A 21,779-nucleotide genomic window follows, 5' to 3' on the forward strand; every position below is an offset into this window, starting at 1 on the left:
ACCCCTGACATAGACTTATGAGGGCTTATTTTTTGCAGGACAGGTCGTAATTTTGAGTGGCACCGTTCATTTTATCATGTGATGTACTGTAAAGTGGGAAGAAAATTCCCAAGTGCAGTGAATTTGCCAAAAAAAAAACGCAGTTCCGCAATTGGCTTGTCTTTTTTTTTTTTTTTTTGTTTTTTATTTACATGTATAGTAAATATCTCAGAAATATGATTTTCCAGATCAGTAGCAATACGGCGATACCAAACAAGCATAGCTTTTTCTTTGTCGCTCCATTGGGAGACCCAGACAATTGGGTGTATAGCTTATGCCTCCGGAGGCCACACAAAGCATTACACTTAAAAGTGTAAACCCCTCCCCTCTGCCTATACACCCCCCCGTGCATCACGGGCTCCTCAGTTTTATTGCTTTGTGGAAGGAGGCACACATCCTCGCAAGCTCCACATGTTAGTCAGCAGCAGCTGCTGACTATATCGGATGGAAGAAAAGTGGGCCCATACAGGGCCCCCAGCATGCTCCCTTCTCACCCCACTCTGGTCGGCGGTGTTTGTTAAGGTTGAGGTACCCATTGCGGGTACAGAGGCTGGAGCCCACATGCTGTTTTCCTTCCCCATCCCTTAGGGGCTCTGGGTGAAGTGGGATCCTAACAGGTCACCAGGCACTGGGACCGTGCTCCCTCCGCAGCCCCTGAGGGAATCTGCTGGACAGGAGACCGGGTATCATCAGGGACAAGGCCCTGCTACTCTGAGGTACTCTGTGTCCCCTTGGGGACGGCGCATAGAGCGCCTGTGTAATGGACACTGCAGCAGCTGCTGGGTGTGTTTGTGCACCGGGACTACCGCGCTGGCCGCGCTTGTTTGCCGGCCGCGCTTATAACTTTAGTCCCCGGCTTTTGCGGCCTAGTTCCGCATATTCCCGCCCCCGGGCCTGCCAGTCAGGGGTAAGGGCGGGACGCTGCACTAGACGTCAGCGCTGAGGGCTGGAGCATACTTTGTATCCTCCTCCCCCCTCACTGAGCACCGTGGGGCACCAGATTCCCGCACTTTTACAGGCACGCCCACGGCTCCCTCCTCCTCTCTGAACGCCGGCAGCCATCGCTACAAGCACTTCATACGCTGGAGAACTTCAGAGGGGAGACAACTCCGAGCTCCACAGCTCTGGGAGGCCCAGGCAGGGAATCTGGTGGTCACACAACCGCTGAGAGCGGTCGGTAAGCCGCACCTGTTATAGGTGCTGGTCCCCCTGGGTGCCGAAGTGTATATTTATATGCTTATATTGTATACATTTACTGTACGGCCGCACTACTAGCGTTTGGCTATATACCCTCACTGATTACTCTAAGAGGAGAAACAGCATGTCGTCCGCAAAAAGCAAGGGTACCAAAGCACATGCTTACTTTGCAACCTGTACCTCATGTGCGGCAATGCTTCCTGCAGGTTCCACCTACCCTCATTGTGTGCAATGCTCGGCCCCTGTGACACTCACTCAGCCGGAGTCTCAGCCACTGGTGGGACCCCCGGCCCAGGTGGAACCTCCGGCCCCCACTGTCCAGGTGACAGGGACAGAGTTTGCAGTATTTGCTGACAAACTTTCTGAGTCTATGGATAGATGGTCTGCTAAGATTCTAGAAGCTTTGCAGTCCAGACCTGTAACACAGGCCCCGGGCACTGTTGATTCATTGCCCCCAGGCCCCCAGGTATTCAGATTAATGGATCTTTATTTTGCACAGGTCTACGCGTTTCTGGAGTCTCAGCTCCCTTCCTCAGGACCATCAGGCATAAGAACACATCAAATCTACCATAATGGAGACTAACCCAGTATAAATACATTTCTTCAGCGCTCTATTGGGAGACCCAGACGATTGGGGTATAGCTACTGCCCTCTGGAGGCCACACAAAGCACTACATCAAAAGTGCAAGGCCCCTCCCCCTCTGGCTATACCCCCCCCGTGGTATCACGGGTTCTCCAGTTTTAGCTTTGTGTGCGAAGGAGGTCAGACATCCACGCATAGCTCCACAGATTTTAGTCAGCAGTAGCTGCTGACTATTTCGGATGGAAGAAAAGAGGACACATATAGTGTCCCCAGCATGCTCCCTTCTCACCCCTGGATGGTGTTGTAAGGTTGAGGTACCTATTGCTGGTACAGGGCTGGAGCCTGACATGCTGTTTTCCTTCCACATCCCCCTGAGGGGCTCTGTGGAAGTGGGATCCTGCCGGCCTCAAAGCTCTGACGCCGGGCTCCATCCACAGACCCATTTGAACCTGCTGGATTCGGAGCTGGAGTACCGTTCAGGGACATGGCCCTGCACCATTACAGGTACTCTGTGTCCCCGTACACACAGGCACAGCACACTCCAGACTTGCTGGGTGTGCTAGTGCGCCGGGGACAGTAATGGGTTACAGTCACTGCAGCTTTGCTGAGTGACTTTGTGTTTTGGGAACTACCGCGCCGGACGCTCCGGGAGCGGCGGCGCGGCTGGGACTTGTAGTTCGCCGGGGACTGGGCGCCGACCGCGCTTTTACGGCGGCGGCGCTTATAAATCCAGTCCCCGGCTTCTGCGGCCTAGTGCCGCTTCGTTCCCGCCCCCCTCCCTGTCACTCAGGGAAGGGGACAGGCGCTGAGCAATCAGCAGCGCCGAGGGCTGGAGCATTTTTTACATGCTCCAGCCCTCTCACTGCACACTGTCGGGCGCCGGATTCCCGCTCTGCCTTGGGGGCACGCCCACGGCCCGCCCCTCCTCACATGAGCTGGGGAAGAAGCCGGCAGCCATTACTGAAGTCCGAGCTCGGATTTCGGCAACCAGGCAGGACGGTGGCGATCATACACCCGCTTATAGGCGGGCGGTAAGCGGCACACATAGTGCTGACCACAGATAACTGCAGTGTGTACATGTGTTGTTTTTAACTGCACAGGTCGCTATATGCCCGCTTGGGGAGCGACACATTAGCAGCAGGAAAGCAGGTGTGCTAAGGCACAGGCTTTCTAGGCTGCTTGTATTGCACGACTGAGGTGTTCATTTGTGTTTATGTGTTATACATTGCACTGTACAGTCGCTAGTCTTAGCTATATTCTCCTGGAATGGCTAGACTACAGCAGCAGAAAACCAAGGGTGCTGGGGCACAGGTTTTTTTCTATGCTGCTTGTATTGCATGGGCTGCAGTGTGCATTTGTACTTGTGCTTGTATGCTATACATTGCACTGTATGGTCACTCTTCTGGGCTATATTCCCCTGGATGACTTGTCTACAGCAGCAGAAGAGCTGGGGTGCCAGGGCACAGGCTTCTATGCTGCTTGTATTGCATGTGCTGCAGTGTTCATTTGTACTTGTGCTTGTATGCTATACATTGCACTGTAGGGTCACTCTTGGCTATATTCCCCTAGATGACTAGTATACAGCAGCATAGGAGCAGGGGTGCCAGGGCACAGGCTTCTATGCTGCTTGTATTGCTTGTGCTGCAGTGGTCATTTGTACTTTATGCCTGTATGCTATACATTGCACTGTACGGTCACCAATCTTGGCTATATAATTCTAGATAGCTAGTCGGCAGCGGCAAAACAGCTACACAGATTTTCAGTGCTGTTTTTACTACATGGGAGGCTGTTCATGACACCGTCACATTGTGTGCATGCTCCCCCGTAGCACGTGCCGGGGTCTCTAGCACTTCGTCTGCCTGGGTCTCTACTAGTTGTGGCCAAAGAAACCACCTGTCAACCCTGTCCATGGACAGGGACGGAGTAGTCATAATATAGAGACTTGCAGTCCAGACAGGCCATGGGCAATCTACTGGACCAAAAGGCAGCTCTTCAGGGCTTTGATTCTGACATAGTTATCGATCCGGATACACCGGGTGGTAACGCCATACGGAATGATCCTATACCGTCCATCAATGGAAGGTTGGATCTTTCTCCCTCAGCTCCCCCAGTGGAGATAGGAGACGAACAGGAGAAGTCCCTTTTCAGTATCTCACACAGATGTTGAGTATTTTTCTGGCCACGCTGACTTCAGAGAAGCAGTCCAGGAACACCACGCTTACCAGATAAGCGTCTTCTCCAAACGTTTTTAGGATACACGTTATCCCTTTTCCCCTGACGCGGTCAGTGCTGGACCCAGGGTCCAAAGGTGGATTCTCCAATCTCCAGGCTTGCGTCTAGAGACATAGTTGCACTGGAGATGGGGCTTCACTTAAAGACGCCAGTCACAGACAGATGGACTCTGGTTGAAATCTGTCTAGGAAGCTATCGGCGTGTCGGTTGCTCCGGCATCCACAGCCGTATAGGCAACATAACCTTTTCAGCTGTTCTTGCGCAGCTGGCCTTGAGCACAGGGACATCTGTACCGCAGAGGCGTCCGTAACCCGCAATGTCTGCACTGCGACTTACCCTGTTAATACTGTCCTAAAAGTACAGTCGAGGTTTCGGTCCTTCCCAAGCTCCGGTAGGTCCCAATTGTCCTCGGGCAAAAGGGCTACTAAACCTCAGACGGGCTCAGATTCCGGCCGGGCTCAATCACGCCCAAGGAAGGCAGTCGGAGGAACCGCTACAAGGCGGTCTCCTCAGGACTCTCAGTTCTCTCTCTCTCTCCGCATCCGCGGTTGATGGCAGAACCCCCCGCCTTTGGCGACATTTAGCTGCCACAGGTCACAGACCGGTGGGTGGCGAACATTGTGCTCACGTGCACAGGACAGTGTTCTAATCTCGTCCTCCGACTCCATTTCCCTGCTGCAGATCCCTGTCCCCCCTCAGGAACGAGGGCGAGGGTTTGTACTCCAATCTCTTTGTGGCTCCAAAAAAGGACGGTTCCTTCCGTCCCGTTCTGGTCCTGACACTGCTCAACGAGCATGCGAACTCCAGGCGGTTCCGGATGGGATCCCTCCGATCCGTCATTACCTCAATGTCTCGAGGAGACTTCCTTGCCTCAACAGACATCAAAGATGCCTATCTCCACGTGCCAATTGCTACGGAGCACCAACGTTTTCTACGTTTTGTGATAGGAGACGAACATCTTCAGTTCGTAGCTCTGCCATTCAGTCTGGCGACCGCCCCACGGGTGTTCACCAAGGTCCTGGCAGCAGTGGTAGCAGTCTTGCACTTTCAGGGACACCCGGTGATCCCATACTTGGACGATCTACTCGTCAAAGCACCCTCCCTCGAGGCATGCCAATGCAGCCTGAATGTTCCGCTGGAGACTCTCCAGACTTTCGGGTGGATCATCAATTTGGCAAGGTCAAATCTGTCTCCGACTCAATCACTAACGTATCTCGGCATGGAGTTTCATACTCTATCAGCAATAGTGAAGCTTCCGCTGAACAAGCAGCGTTCACTGCAGACAGAGGTGCAGTCTCTCCTTCAAGGCCAGTCGCACCCCTTAAGGCGCCTCATGCACTTCCTAAGGAAGATGGTGGCAGCCATCGAGGCAGTTCTCTTTGCGCAGTTTCATCTGCGCCAACGGCAATGGGACATTCTCCGCCAATGGGACGGGCAGTCAACCTCCCTGGACAGGGAAGTCTCCCTTTCCCAGACGGCCGAGGACTCTCTGCTATAGTGGCCATAGCCCCCATCCTGGGCACTGGTCACGACAGATACGAGTCTGTCAGGGTGGGGAGCAGTTTGTCTCCGCCACATGGCTCAGGGGACGTGGACTCAGCAGGAGTCCACCCTTCAGATCGATGTTCAAATCGGGGCAGGGTATCTTACCCTATTAGCCTTCTAGAAGTGGCTAGAAAGAGAGCAGATCCGAATCCAGTCGGACATCTCCACAGCGGTGGCATACATCAACCACCAAGAAGGGGCGCGCAGTCAGCAAGCCTTCCAGGAAGTCCGGCGAATCCTCATGTGGGTGGAGGACACAGCATCCACCATATCCGCAGTTCACATCCCGGGCGTAGAAAACTGGGAAGCGGACTTCCTCAGTCGCCAGGGTATGGACGCGGGGGAATGGTCCCTTCACTCGGACGTGTTTCAGGAAATCTGTTGCCGCTGGGGGGTGCCGGACGTCGACCTAATGGCGTCTCGGCACACCAACAAGGTCCTGGCATTTATGGCACGATCGCGCGATCACAGAGCTCTGGCGGCAGACGCCTTAGTGCAAGATTGGTCGCAGTTCCGGCTCACATATGTGTTTCCACCTCTGGCACTCTTGCCCAGAGTACTGCGCAAAATCAGATCCGATTGCAGCCGAGTCATACTCGTCGCACCAGACTGGCCGAGGAGATCGTGGTACCCGGATCTGTGGCATCTCACGGTCGGCCGACCGTGGTCACTACCAGACCGACCAGACTTACTGTCCCAAGGGCCGTTTTCTCCATCGGACTTCTGCGGCCCTGAACCTGACTGGGTGGCTTTTGTGTCCTGGATCCTAGCGTCTTCAGGATTATCCCAAGGGGTCGTTGCCACCATGAGACTGGCTAGGAAGCCCACGTCTGCTAAGATATACCACAGAACGTGGAAGATTTTCTTATTCTGGTGCTCTACTCAGGGAGTGTCTCCCTGGCCATTTGCATTGCCTACTTTTCTTTCCTTCCTACAATAGGAGTCAGAAAAGGGCTCGTCGCTCGACTCCCTCAAAGGGCAAGTCTCAGCACTATCCGTGTTTTTTTCAGAAGCGGCTAGCACGTCTTTCTAAGGTGTGCACGTTCCCGCAGGGGGTTTGTCATATCGTACCCCCGTACAAGCGGCCGTTAGATCCATGGGATCTGAACAGGGTTCTAGTTGCTCTCCAGAAGCCGCCTTTCGAGACTCTGAAGGAAGTTTCTTTTTCTCGCCTGTCACAGAAGGTGGCGTTTCTCGTTGCGATCACATCGCTTCGGCGAGTGTCTGAGCTGGCAGCTCTGTCATCCAAGGCTCCCTTCCTGGTGTTTCACCAGGACAAGGTAGTGCTGCGCCCCATTCCGGAGTTTCTCCCTAAGGTCGTATCCTCGTTTCATCTTAATCAGGATATCTCCTTACCGTCTTTTTGCACTCATCCGGTTCACCGGTATGAGAATGATTTACGTTTGCTAGATTTGGTGAGAGCACTCAGAATCTACATTTCCCGCACGGCGCCCATGCGCCGGGCCGATGCACTTTTTTGTCCTTGTCGCTGGTCCGCGCAAGGGGTTGCAGGCTTCTAAAGCCACCCTGGCTCGATGGATCAAAGAACCAATTCTAGAGGCCTACCGTTCTGCGGGGCTTCCGGTTCCTTCAGGGCTTAAAGCCCACTCAACCAGAGCCGTGGGTGCGTCCTGGGCATTACGTCACCAGGCTTCGGCTCAACAGGTGTGCCAGGCAGCTACCTGGTCCAGTCTGCACACTTTCACCAAGCATTATCAGGTGCATACCTATGCTTCGGCGGATGCCAGCTTAGGTAGAAGAGTCCTGCAGGCGGCAGTGACACCCCCGTAGGGGAGGGCTGTTTTGCAGCTCTAACATGAGGTATTTCTTTACCCACCCAGGGACAGCTTTTGGACGTCCCAATCGTCTGGGTCTCCCAATAGAGCGCTGAAGAAGAAGGGAATTTTGTTACTTACCGTAAATTCCTTTTCTTCTAGCTCTTATTGGGAGACCCAGCACCCGCCCTGTTGTCCTTCGGGATGTTTTTTTGTTGTTTGCGGGTACACATGTTGTTCATGTTGAACGGTTTTTCAGTTCTCCGATGTTATTCGGAGTTAATTTGTTTAAACCAGTTATTGGCTTCCTCCTTCTTGCTTTGGCACTAAAACTGGAGAACCCGTGATACCACGGGGGGGGTATAGCCAGAGGGGGAGGGGCCTTGCACTTTTGATGTAGTGCTTTGTGTGGCCTCCAGAGGGCAGTAGCTATACCCCAATCGTCTGGGTCTCCCAATAAGAGCTAGAAGAAAAGGAATTTACGGTAAGTAACAAAATTCCCTTCTTGATGACATCACAGGACCGCCCCTGACAAAAAAAAAAAAAAAAAAAGGCGGGAAAGGGTGCATTGCAGTGAAGCATGATGCAATACAAGTAACTTCATGAAGGATGTGAAAAATAAAATCAATTATAGTGGCGATAACACATATCTCAGATCGTGAAATAATGAAATTACTCAAAACATAAAAACACCAAAAATAATAGATCTATGTGTGATCATGATTATCTCTCAAAAAATATACATATGTATGTGCAGGGAGGACATGAAATGAGCCTAGAACTCACTTAGACATGTCAGTGCTGGAAAACCCGGGAATATAGGATAGATCAGTGAGAGCATGAGACCACGCAGCCAACAAGGCAATTACTGTTGCTGGGTGATGGAAGAAAAGAAACAGTCACCCATCACCCAGCAACAGTAATTGCCTTGTTGGCTGCGTGGTCTCATGCTCTCACTGATCTATCCTATATTCCCGGGTTTTCCAGCACTGACATGTCTAAGTGAGTTCTAGGCTCATTTCATGTCCTCCCTGCACATACATATGTATATTTTTTGAGAGATAATCATGATCACACATAGATCTATTATTTTTGGTGTTTTTATGTTTTGAGTAATTTCATTATTTCACGATCTGAGATATGTGTTATCGCCACTATAATTGATTTTATTTTTCACATCCTTCATGAAGTTACTTGTATTGCATCATGCTTCACTGCAATGCACCCTTTCCCGCCTTTTTTTTTTTTTTTTTTTTTGTCAGGGGCGGTCCTGTGATGTCATCAAATGTATTTATACTGGGTTAGTCTCCATTATGGTAGATTTGATGTGTTCTTATGCCTGATGGTCCTGAGGAAGGGAGCTGAGACTCCAGAAACGCGTAGACCTGTGCAAAATAAAGATCCATTAATCTGAATACCTGAGAAGTGATCATTGGCGCGGCTCAAATAAACCCTGTTTTCCTCTATTGTTCTCTGTTATCTGCCGTCTGGGTTGCTGCTGCCTTGATCAAAACTTTCCATGCCTGCATAGTAGTTGTGACTTTCACAACTTCACTTGGTGAGTATTACTGCTCCCTGTCTCTACCCCGTGTGTTATTGGGGTAAAACCCTATTGCGCTTCTTCTCCACAGCTTTTTACTCATGAGGACTCTCTGGAAGATGAAGCGGATGTGGCAGATCAGGGCTCTGATCCTGACGCCGCGCTCAACCTTGATACGCCTGAAGGGGACGCCATAGTAAACGACCTTATAGCGTCCATCAATCAGGTGTTAGATCTTTCTCCTCCAGCCCTTCCGATTGAGGAGTCAGCTTCTCAGCAGGAGAAATTTCATTTTAGGTTTCCCAAACGTACACTGAGTGCGTTTCTTGATCACTCCGACTTCAAAGATGCAGTCCAGAAACACCGAGCTTTTCCGGATAAGCGCTTTACTAAGCGCCTTCATGACACACGTTATCCCTTCCCCCCTGACGTAGTCAAGGGTTGGGCTCAGTGTCCCAAGGTGGATCCTCCAGTCTCTAGACTGGCGGCCAGATCCATAGTTGCAGTGGCAGATGGTGCATCACTTAAGGATGCCACTGACAGGCAGATGGAGCTCCTGATGAAATCCATCTATGAGGCTATCGGCGCGTCCTTTGCTCCGGCATTTGCAGCCGTATGGGCACTCCAAGCTATCTCAGCTTGTCAGTCTGAGATTAATGCGGCCACACGGGCCGCTACTCCGCAGGTTGTGTCATTAACCTCTCAGGCGTCGGCGTTTGCGTCCTACGCCATGAATGCTGTACTAGACTCTGCGAGCCGTACAGCGGTAGCATCCGCCAATTCAGTGGCAGTCCGCAGGGCCATGTGGCTACGTGAATGGAAGGCAGACTCTGCTTCCAAAAAGTTTTTAACCGGTTTGCCGTTTTCTGGCGACCGCCTGTTTGGCGAGCAATTGGATGAAATCATTAAACAATCCAAGGCTAAGGACTCGTCCTTACCCCAGTCCAAACCTAACAGACCTCAACAACGGAAGGTACAATCGAGGTTTCGGTCCTTTCGGCCCTCAGGCAGGTCTCAATTCTCCTCGTCCAACAGGCCTCAAAAGGGTCAGAGGAACTCTGATTCATGGCGGTCTAAGGCACGTCCTAAAAAGACCGCCGGAGGAACAGCTCCCAAAGCGGCCTCCTCATGACTTGCGGACTCCCCAAACCGCATCCTCGGTCGGTGGCAGGCTCTCCCACTTTTGCGACGCCTGGTGCCCACATGTCCAAGACCGATGGGTGAGAGACATTCTGTCTCACAGTTACAGGATAGAGTTCAATTCTCGTCCTCCGATTCGTTTCTTCAGAACATCTCCGCCCCCCGAGCGAGCCGATGCTCTTCTTCAGGCGGTGAACGCTCTGAAGGCAGAAGGAGTGGTTATCCCTGTTCCCCTTCAACAATGGGGTCACGGTTTTTACTTCAACTTGTTTGTCGTACCAAAAAAGGACGGATCTTTCCGTCCCGTTCTGGACCTCAAACTGCTCAACAGACACGTGAAAACCAGGCGGTTCCGGATGGAATCCCTCCGCTCCGTCATCGCCTCGATGTCCCAAGGAGACTTCCTAGCCTCAATCGACATCAGGGATGCTTATCTCCACGTGTCGATTGCACCAGAGCATCAGCGCTTCCTGCGTTTCGCCATCGGGGACGAACACCTTCAGTTCGTGGCACTGCCTTTCGGCCTGGCAACAGCCCCACGGGTCTTCACCAAGGTCATGGCAACAGTGGTAGCAGTCCTACACTCTCAGGGACACTCGGTGATCCCTTACTTGGACGACCTTCTTTTCAAGGCCACCTCTCGGTTGGCATGCCAACACAGCCTGACTCTCCAGAGGTTCGGATGGATCATCAATTTCCCAAAGTCAAAGCTGACACCTACACAATCGCTGACATATCTCGGGATGGAGTTTCATACTCTCCCAGCGATAGTGAAGCTTCCGCTGGACAAACAGCGATCACTACAGACAGGGGTGCAATCTCTCCTCCGAGCCCAGTCGCACCCCTTGGGACGCCTCATGCACTTCCTAGGGAAGATGGTGGCAGCAATGGAGGCAGTTCCATTTGCACAGTTTCATCTGCGTCCTCTTCAATGGGACATTCTCCGCAAATGGGACAGGAAATCGACGTCCCTCGACAGGAACGTCTCCCTTTCTCGGGCAGCCAAGGCCTCCCTTCAGTGGTGGCTTCTTCCCACTTCCTTGTCGAAGGGGAAATCCTTCCTGCCCCCATCCTGGGCTGTGGTCACGACGGACGCGAGTCTGTCAGGGTGGGGAGCGGTCTTCCTCCACCACAGGGCTCAGGGTACCTGGACTCAGCCAGAGTCCTCCCTTCAGATCAATGTTCTGGAGATAAGGGCAGTGTATCTAGCCCTAAAGGCGTTCCAGCCGTGGCTGGAAGGCAGGCAGATCCGAATTCAGTTGGACAACGCCACGGCGGTGGCATACATCAACCACCAAGGCGGCACACGCAGTCGGCAAGCCTTCCAGGAAGTTCGGCGGATTCTGCTGTGGGTGGAAGCCACAGCCTCCACCATCTCCGCAGTTCACATCCCGGGCGTGGAAAACTGGGAAGCAGACTTCCTCAGTCGCCAGGGCATGGACGCAGGGGAATGGTCTCTTCACCCGGACGTGTTTCAAGAGATCTGTTGCCGCTGGGAGAAGCCGGACGTCGACCTAATGGCACAACAACAAGGTCCCGGCATTCATGGCACGGTCTCAAGATCACAGAGCTCTGGCGGCAGACGCCTTAGTTCAGGATTGGTCGCAGTTTCGACTGCCTTATGTCTTTCCTCCTCTGGCACTGCTGCCCAGAGTGTTACGCAAGACAGGTCCGACTGCCGCCGCGCCATCCTCGTCGCCCCAGACTGGCCGAGGAGGTCGTGGTACCCGGATCTGTCGCATCTCACGGTGGGTCAATCGTGGGCACTACCAGACCGACCAGACTTGCTGTCTCAAGGGCCATTTTTCCATCTGAATTCTGCGGCCCTCAACCTGACTGTGTGGCCATTGAGTCCTGGATCCTAGCGTCTTCAGGGTTATCTCAAGAGGTCATTGCCACTATGAGACAGGCCAGGAAACCAACGTCAGCCAAGATCTACCACAGGACGTGCAGGATCTTCTTATCCTGGTGCTCTGATCAGGGTTTTATTCCCTGGCCATTTGCTTTGCCCACTTTTCTGTCCTTCCTTCAATCCGGAATGGAAAAGGGGCTGTCTCTCTGCTCTCTTAAGGGACAAGTCTCGGCGCTCTCTGTATTTTTTCAAAAGCGTCTAGCAAGGCTTCCGCAAGTACGCACGTTCCTGCAGGGGGTTTGCCACATAGTCCCCCCTTACAAGCGCCCGCTAGAACCCTGGGATCTGAACAGGGTGCTAACGGTTCTTCAGAAACCACCTTTCGAGCCAATGAGAGATATTTCTCTTTCTCGCCTCTCGCAGAAGGTGGTCTTCCTCGTGGCAGTCACATCACTTCGCAGAGTGTCTGAGCTAGCTGCACTGTCATGCAAAGCCCCCTTCCTGGTGTTTCACCAGGACAAGGTGGTTCTGCGTCCGGTTCCGGAATTTCTCCCTAAGGTGGTATCCCCTTTTCATCTCAATCAGGATATCTCCTTACCTTCTTTTTGTCCTCATCCAGTTCACCAATGTGAAAAGGATTTGCACTTGTTAGATCTTGTGAGAGCACTCAGACTCTACATTTCTCGTACGGCGCCCCTGCGCCGCTCGGATGCGCTCTTTGTCCTTGTCGCTGGCCAGCGTAAAGGGTCGCAGGCTTCCAAGTCAACCTTGGCTCGGTGGATCAAGGAACCGATTCTTGAAGCCTACCGTTCTTCTTGGCTTCCGGTTCCTTCAGGGCTGAAAGCCCATTCTACCAGAGCAGTGGGTGCGTCCTGGGCATTGCGGCACCAGGCTACGGCTCAGCAGGTGTGTCAGGCGGCTACCTGGTCGAGTCTGCACACTTTCACGAAACACTATCAGGTGCATACCTACGCTTCGGCAGATGCCAGCCTAGGTAGGCGAGTCCTTCAGGCGGCGGTTGCCCACCTGTAGGAAGGGGCCGTGTTACGGCTCTATTACAGAGGTATTCTTTTACCCACCCAGGGACTGCTTTTGGACGTCCCAATTGTCTGGGTCTCCCAATGGAGCGACAAAGAAGAAGGGAATTTTGTTTACTTACCGTAAATTCCTTTTCTTCTAGCTCCAATTGGGAGACCCAGCACCCCCGCCCCTGTTCCCTTCGGGCTGTTGTTCTTTTGTGTACACATGTTGTTCATGTTGAATTGTTCTTTGGTTCATGGTTTAAGTTCTCCGAACATCCTTCGGATTGAATTTACCTTAGACCAATTTATAAGTTTCCTCCTTCCTGCTTTTGCACCAAAACTGAGGAGCCCGTGATGCACGGGGGGGTGTATAGGCAGAGGGGAGGGGTTTACACTTTTAAGTGTAATGCTTTGTGTGGCCTCCGGAGGCATAAGCTATACACCCAATTGTCTGGGTCTCCCAATTGGAGCTAGAAGAAAAGGAATTTACGGTAAGTAAACAAAATTCCCTTCTTTTTTTTTATTTATTTTAGTAGCGAAGATAATTCCCACTGAAAATTATAATCTTTATAGCGCCAAATATGTGGTTTTTTGTTTGTTTTTTTTAATGTGGGGAAAGGGGGAGATGATCTGAACTTCTGAACTTTTGAATATTTTTTTTTAATTCATAATTTAAAAAAAAACTTTTTATTCTTCCTTCCTTTTTTTTTTTTTTTTTTTTTATGACCTTTGTATCTTGTATTTATTAGTCTCCTTAAGGGCCTTGAATATGCAATCATCCAATCGCTTGTACTATACACAGTAATACTACTGTATATAGTGAAAATCATAGTCTACTTTGAACGCCAGCTACAGGTCGGCTTTCACAGGAGTATTATCATGATAGGCACCGAGATCTTCACAGTTGCTGGACCGTTATGGCTATCCATTGCTGCCCTGCGATTGCATCCTTTGGCTATCTGCGCACGTTTTGTTCTGCCGTGACAAATATTCCACAGTGTTTTGTCACTGCATGTGCGTTTCAAAAGGCTGCGTTTTTTATGTATCTTGAATGCAGAATGGATTCTTGCTCTGCCATAGACAGAGTGGGAAAAGCATACAAAACACACAAAAGAAGTGACATGTTGCTTTTTTGAACACATTGATTTTGTCAAAAATTTGGCATGCAAAACGCTGCGTTTTAATACGCAACGTGCGCATGGAATTTGCTAAATTCTCATAGACTTTGCTGGGGACGCAGAACGCATGCGTTGACTCTGCAGTTTAAAAAGCTGCGTAAACGCATGAAAAAACGCAACGTGCGCACATAGCCTTAATAAGACCTTAATAGTATACCAATATTGAAGATAGACTGTACATGGCTCTCAATGCGAATTGACATTTGGGATAAGTGTTGTTGATCGCTCTCATCCAACAAGCATTGCAAGTACTGTCAGCATTGCTGGAAGCTGCTGATAAATGATCTTACCAAATGTCAGTTTCTTCTAAATGTTGGCACCAAGTTCAAACCCAACCAACCACTCAAAACTCTGGTCCTCAGAACCCTTTTTGCCCATTTTGATCAAACAAGATCATTTATTAGGCTAGTTTCACACTTGCGTTCGTCGCAATCCGCCGCTATGGAAAATAGCCCAATCCGTTAACGGCTTGCACTGTTTCCCATCGACTTGTATTGACGACGCACTGTGACGCAAGTCAGGGTCCGATGCTGAGTCGTTATTTTGACTGAGCGCCGGGCGGATGGATCGCAGAATGTAGCGTTTTTTTGTTGCTGTAAAAAAACGCACTCCGCAGGATTCCGTCATGATCCGTTTAGAGGCATAATGAATGTCTATGGTGCTGGCGACGGATTCCAGTGCAGGATTCCGTCACGTTCTACTGAGAATGCTCGGCATGTCCAGCAGAACATTCTAAATCGTTTAAAATCACTCCTGGTCTCTCTCTGTCTGTCGGTCGGTCTCTCTCTGTCTGTTGGTCTCTCTCTGTGGGTCGGTCTCTGTCTGTCGGTCAGTCTGTTGATTGGTCTCTCTCTGTTGGTCTCTATCTCTCTCTCTATCGGTCTGTCTCACCTCCTCACTCATACTCACCGATCACCGGCACGGCGCTGCACAGCTGTCACACTGCTCTGGCGGCTTCTCCTGCTTTTGAAAATGCCGGCCGCTCATTATTCCAGCTCGTATTCACTGCTTCCCCCGCCCACCGGCGCCTATGATTGTTTGCAGACAGATGCGCCCCCACGCTGAGTGACAGCTGTCTCACTGCAACCAATCACAGCCGCCGGTGGGCGGGGCTATATCGTGCAGTACAATAAATAATTTTTTAAAAAAATGGCGTGCGGTTCCCCCAAATTTTGATACCAGCCAAGATAAAGCCACACGGCTGAAGGCTGGAATTCTCAGGATGGGGAGCCCCACTTTATTGGGAGACCCCCAGCCTAAAAATATCAGCCAGCAGCCGCCCGGAATTGCCACATCCATTAGATGCGACAGTCCCGGTACTCTACCCGGCTCATCCCGAATTGCGCTGATGCGGTGGCAATCAGGGTAATAAGGAGTTAATGGCAGCCCATAGCTGCCACTAAGTTCTAGGTTAATAATGGCAGGCGTCTGAGACACCCCCATGATTAACCTGTAGTGAAAGTAAATAAACACATACACTTGAAAAAATCCTTTATTTGGAATAAAAGACAAAAAAACCCCTCTTTCACCAATTTATTAATCCCCAAATACCCCCTCCAGGTCTGCCGTAATCCACACGATGTCCCACGACGATTTTAGCTCTGCTACATCGGAAGCTAACAGGAGCGACCGTAGAACACCACGCAGAAACTGAAGTGAATCGCGCTGTCACTTGAGGCAGTGCTGGTGTGTATGCGGTGATGATGGGGGCTGTAGTGCCTGCGTGTGTGCGGTGATGATGGGGGCGGTAGTGCCGGTGTGTGTGCGGTGATGATGGGGGCTGTAGTGCCTGCGTGTGTGCAGTGATGATGGGGGCGGTAGTGCCTGCGTGTGTGCGGTGATGATGGGGGCGGTAGTGCCTGCGTGTGTGCGGTGATGATAGGGGCGGTAGTTCCAGTGTGTGTGCGGTGATGATGGGGGTCGGTAGTGCCTGCGTATGTGTGGTGATGATGGGGGCGGTAGTGCCGGTGTGTGTGCGGTGATGATGGGGGCGATAGTGCCAGTGTGTGCGGTGATGATGGGGGCTCACTCTCTCTCGGCTAAAGAAAACTAAAAGAATGCAACGCGTTATTTCACAGGAATCCATTGCCTTTATTATCACACTATTTACAACGCATCAGTCACATGCGTCACACAACGCATTGTGACGCATGCCACACAACGCAAGTGTGAAACTAGCCTTACACACTGCAATTTTAATGAGGTTACCAAACACAATGGTTGTCACTATGGAGTTTTCTTTTCTACAGTTGATTGTAGATGATATTTTGGTAGAACGTGCTGGCAGGTATGTGAGAATTAATGTGACTGCCTTGAATCTACACACAGCGCATGATGACATAGAGGTTTCAGAATACAGGTCATTTTATATTTCCATGTATCTCTAATGTGCATAGACTTTTGATAGCTTTGTCACCTAGAAAATCGCATTCTTCTTTGTTTTGTCACTACAGGACTATGGTTGCTTACAGGATTATCTCATTGGTTTAACTACAGATGATCAAATCGCCCATTACACAGAACAGGTATGTCAATCTGGCATCTTTAAGTGTATTGATAACTCCGAGGCTACAGAAGAAGAGACAAAATATATAATTTCTGAATGAGTGCAGCTCTGGGTGCTGCAAGCGTGATACTGAACCCGCAGGTCCGGTGACAGGTGGATTAATCATTCTGACAATCACGCAACATTAGCACCAGCATCATAGGTGCCAAAATATATTATTGTCATATATATACATTTAGTTATTTTCTTTGATTGATAGAAGATTCTGAACCTCCCACCACTACTTAAAGGGGTATTTCGGGGAGAAAAAAAAATGTTTGTACTGTGCCTGTCCTCATACACTGTGAAGCTGAGCTGGGCACTGCAGTTATAGTAACTTGTAAATCAGTAAAATAGTAGCTGCTCCTCTCCTCTCCCGTATGGGACGTTATATCACAGACTAGTGTAAAGCTCCACGCTGCAGCAGAAAACGGGGGGCGTAGCGGGAGCGTGGCCCCGTCTCCATGCTCTTCCTACCTGCCAGCCCCCAGATACTTGCTTCTATCGAGTCCTAAAACAGGGGAGTGTAGCGCGGCCTGGCCGCTGGCTCCTTGCTCTTTCTACCTGCCAGCCTTTGCCACACCTCCTGTTCTAAGACTGGATAGAAGTAAGTATCAGGGGGCTGGCAGATAGGAAGAGCATGGAGCCGACGGCCACGCCCTCGCTACACCCCCGTTTTCTGATGCAACACGAAGCTTTACACTGGTCTTGTAACGTAACATCCCATACAGGAGGGGGGAGGAGAAGCTACTATATTATTGATTTTACAAGTGATCTAAAGATATTAGAACTACAGTGCCCAGCTCAGCTTCATACTGTATGAGGACAGGGACAGTACAGACTTTTTTTTTTTTTTATCTTCCCCGGAGTACCCCTTTAATATGTATCTGTAGAGGGTTTAAACATTAATCAAGACCACATGTTGTTTTGTTTTTTTTACAAGTATGGGTGGAGCACAGGTTAGGTGATCTCACGGATAACCACAAATGGTATGAACTTGTAAGCCCCCTTTTTAGCTCCCTATATATTAGGCTAGTTTCTCACATCCGGCTTTTTGCCGGATTGCCGAATTTGGCGGACTCCAGTACAGTGTATACAGTACAATGGCAGCGCGACAAGCTCTGGTCACATGTGACCCGAAATTTGCCGTGCTACAATTGTATAACTGGATAAACGCTTATATTTTTTTTTATTTATTCATTCATTTCCCAACTTGTTTCCAGCAAGAGTGGAAATAAGTAGATCTTGACCTAATCATAGATATAATTTACTTTATCACAGGAGCGAAATGAAATTGAACTAAACCATACGATTTTTCCATGTTAAACAAATATACAGTATCTTGAACTATGCTAAGAAAATAAATTCTGTAAAGGTCTTTTAATTATTTCTTTGCACTTGCAGGCACTGAAAAATATTGCTGCTATTAGCTTTGCGATCAACTACCCAAACAAATCAACAAGTGTATGGGCGGAATGAGAATACAGCAGCGCATCCTAAGAAATTTCCACTCGCTACTTCTGAGGATCACCGCATAGGGAACGGCGTACTGGAGCCCGTACATGAATACATGCACCTGACTATTAACATTTGCACTTACAACACATTGATTCTTTCAGCACCACTATGTGCAGCACTAGGTCTTAAATGCTATAGGAAATTTGTTTTGATTGTTTGCTATATATGGGAAAACATGAGGATTATATAGAAAGGTAATTGCCATTGGATTCTTTTCTAATTACATTAAAACCAGTGAGAACAGCGAGAGGCAGCCGGATTATCCATTGTAACATATTAAAGCATATATCAGATGGGTTTCTTTGGGCCACAATATATTTTGCACTAGTTTTTTCCTAATTATCGCTACTCATGATCGGCGGCAGCTCCTATATTCTGGTCATTGGATTTCTTTTGTATCTGGTTCTTGTTAATTTAATGGCTAGTTTTTAGATTTCCAATGAATGATTGCAGATAATACAGGTATGCCTTGTTTTCCTGCTAAAAAGGGATAATGAACATTTTCTGTGTTTTTTACAGAACGTTATGTTTATACATACTGCATGCCAATACCTAGAATACTGTTAATTCTACATTAATGTAACAAGGAGAATATGGTACTCACTACATTGCCGACAGCAGGTCGCAAAAGAGGACCGATGGCATAATTCACACAGAGCATTGCAATACATTGGGGAAGATCTGTTTGTAGTCTTCAGTACATTGTTTTTTAGTAAGCATGCATCGCTGCTGAATGCAGGCTCCATTAATAATCCTTGCGCCCTCGTTTGCCACTATCTCACGTTCTTATGTACAGAAAGGGGCACTTAGTGTCACTCTAAAATAAATACTTGAATTTCGCATTACACAGGATCTTATTTATTTAATTTTTTTTTTTTATATTTCAAGTGATCTAGCATTTTTAACTACTGGGTTTCAGGTAACCCAGAGCAATTAAAGAAAACTGAAGTATGGAAGGGATTCCATATGATTTTCGGTAGTTTAAGCATCCTTGTGTAATGTCAACGATCTAGCTTGATCACAGAAGACAAACGGGATTGCCAGAGTAAAGAAGGACAATTATATATGCTTGTTTGCTGGGATGATTTGTGGCCTACGTGCCACTTTTTTCAAGCGTCCTTCATCCTCGTATTTCCCAGACGTAATTTTATTGGCTCAACATACAGCTTAGTAAGAACAATTCCATGCATGACCATTTTCTATCCGTGCAGATTAACGCTCACATTTTGCATAAAGCAGTTGATTTTCCTATAAATTTAAACCATGGAAACGTGAAATATCAGAGATGTCTGGCTTAAATTAAAAGTGAAAATGACATTAATAGGGAAAATAACAACTTGGCATAGTACCATGGTGTATCCCCCACAGGCCAATCTGCTTGTCTGCCCTGGAAGCGATGATGTCACTGTTCTTCTGACTGCACCAGTTTGGTGACTAAATTGGCGCATCATCTGAGAAGTATCTGATAACATGCCGTTCTATTCACCTAGCATGGCAGCAATTAATCATGTGACAGAATAGTGACATCATCACTGCCGGTGACATCATCACTTCCGGTGGCAGCACAGACAACCGTAGTCCATGGAGGTGACTGTCGGTGAGTATACCAGATTTTGATATTTTCTTTTATCAATGCCCCTGGAAATATTTTTAATTAGGCCAGACAATTTCTTTAATACCCCCAATGACACTATGGTTTCTTCTCAGGCTTAGCTTTATATTGTTTTTAATTGCCTAGTTTAACGTATACTCAGTTTACATAATGTAGGCACTAAAATTCATAGAAAATCAGTAGGTAGATGATTCTTTGATGTTTTTGGTGTTTATTGGTGTATAACACCATGTTATTTTTTTGCCTGTACTGCAGCAAGGTTTTATTGAACCACATTTCTACTGGTTTGTTCCTGATTTGTCTACGAACTGTACATTTAATTTGCTTAAAAATATTTTACTAAGATAAATCTGTTTTGCATCTTGGAGACTAGAAATGGGCTCTGTAGTTGGTATTGCTGGGTTGTACCAGAACTGGCCAGTGCATGGCGTCCTGTCTGTAGCGGAGAAGCATGATTTGCACTTACCTGGTAGTAGTAATGTATGTTCTGTCCTCCCTTATCATTTAGTTATTTGGAGTCATTCACACTGTGGCTCACAGAACATATTGCAAAATAAGAGGACTGTTCAACAATGCTTAAAAAAAACATCAATTGTTCTGATGTGGCTAGCACCATTTACAAAGACATTGCTGGCTTAATGGTATGCTAACAAAATGTGCCTAAGATATACAGTTTAATATGTAGACACACAAATACACACTGTATTTGAGATTTGTTTCTTAAATTTTCTTGTTTTACAAACAAATTTTATGATTTTTTTTTTTCCCTTTTTTTCCTTTTTTAAGGGTTTGAGAAATTTTTATTTGGTTGTAAAGAAATATACTATATTATAAATTTCTCATGTAAAAAGTTATACATATGATCTCAATATAATGGGAATATATTGTAAAAAAAATATCACTAATAAAATATAGTGAATGCAACCGTTTGATATTTCTTTTGAATGTAACATGTCGCCTTGGAAAGCAATGCAAGGATACCCTGGAAGTCCATATAAAACACATATTGTATCTCAAAGGATGGTCATCAGCAATGGCCCATCCGATCCACCACTCACGTTCTTAAGGTACCGTCACACATAACGAGATCGCTAGTGAGATCGCTGCTGAGTCACAGTTTCTATGACGCAGTAGCGATCCCGTTAGCAATCTCGTTATGTGTGACCCCTACCAGCGATCAGGCCCCTGCTGTGAGATCTCTAGTTGTTGCCGAATGGTCCAGGCCATTTTCTTCAAAGGCGATGTCCTGCTGGGCAGGACACATGGCTGTGTTTGACACTGTGTGACAGGGTCACAGTGACTGCTGAGATCGTTATACAGGTCGCTACTGCGACCTGTATCATTCCTGCATCGTTGGTAAGGTCTGACTGTGTGACATCTCACCAGCGACTTACCAGCGATCCCTATCAGGTCGCCTCGTTTTCGGGATCGCTGGTAAGTCGTCGTGTGTGACTGGGCCTTTACGGAAAAGTGCTGTTCATAATGTGTTCATTCCACTTTGTGACCTTAGGGTCCATTTAGAAGGACTGATTTTGGCCTGCAAACTAGCACTGATAGATACCAGATGATTTGTGCTTGGCCTAATTACAGAGGACTATGAATACTGATGGGAACAAAATGACCATTAATACGATTCACACACAGCATCATGGTATCGGCTGCATATCCCTTGTGTACATGGGGTGGTATACTGGCAATAAGTGATTTATTTGGATTTTTCTGCCGGCATACATTACCTCACCCAATACATGTGCGGATGATCACAGGCAAGCTTTCACAGGCCAATAATTGGGAACAAGACTTCTTACAAAAACTCAATTGATTGTCAACTTGTTTAAATGCTCCTTAATGCTCGGTCTAATCCACTTTGTTTTAAAATTAGCGATTTTTGACTAGCATTAAGAAATTATTGTTGTGTAGGTAACATCATGAGGCTCATCAATCCAATACTTTATAAGTACGTAATATAGTAGTACTATTAAGCATAGAATTATTAGCTCT

General features: G+C 48.4%; 1 protein-coding gene across 1 annotated transcript in view; it reads left to right on the plus strand.

The window, feature by feature from the left end:
- The window catches only part of ZZEF1 (zinc finger ZZ-type and EF-hand domain containing 1), a 337,771-nt gene extending 317,069 nt beyond the window's left edge, over positions 1-20,702 (plus strand). The window contains exons 54-55 of the mRNA XM_075336372.1: positions 16,557-16,628; positions 18,053-20,702. Of these exons, the coding sequence (XP_075192487.1) occupies positions 16,557-16,628; positions 18,053-18,127 (147 nt within the window). The 3' untranslated portion in view covers positions 18,128-20,702. The remainder of the gene's footprint in view (positions 1-16,556; positions 16,629-18,052) is intronic.
- Positions 20,703-21,779: the final 1,077 nt, after the last annotated feature.

This window comes from Anomaloglossus baeobatrachus, chromosome 2, assembly GCF_048569485.1.
Source record: "Anomaloglossus baeobatrachus isolate aAnoBae1 chromosome 2, aAnoBae1.hap1, whole genome shotgun sequence".
NCBI lineage: Eukaryota > Metazoa > Chordata > Amphibia > Anura > Aromobatidae > Anomaloglossus > Anomaloglossus baeobatrachus.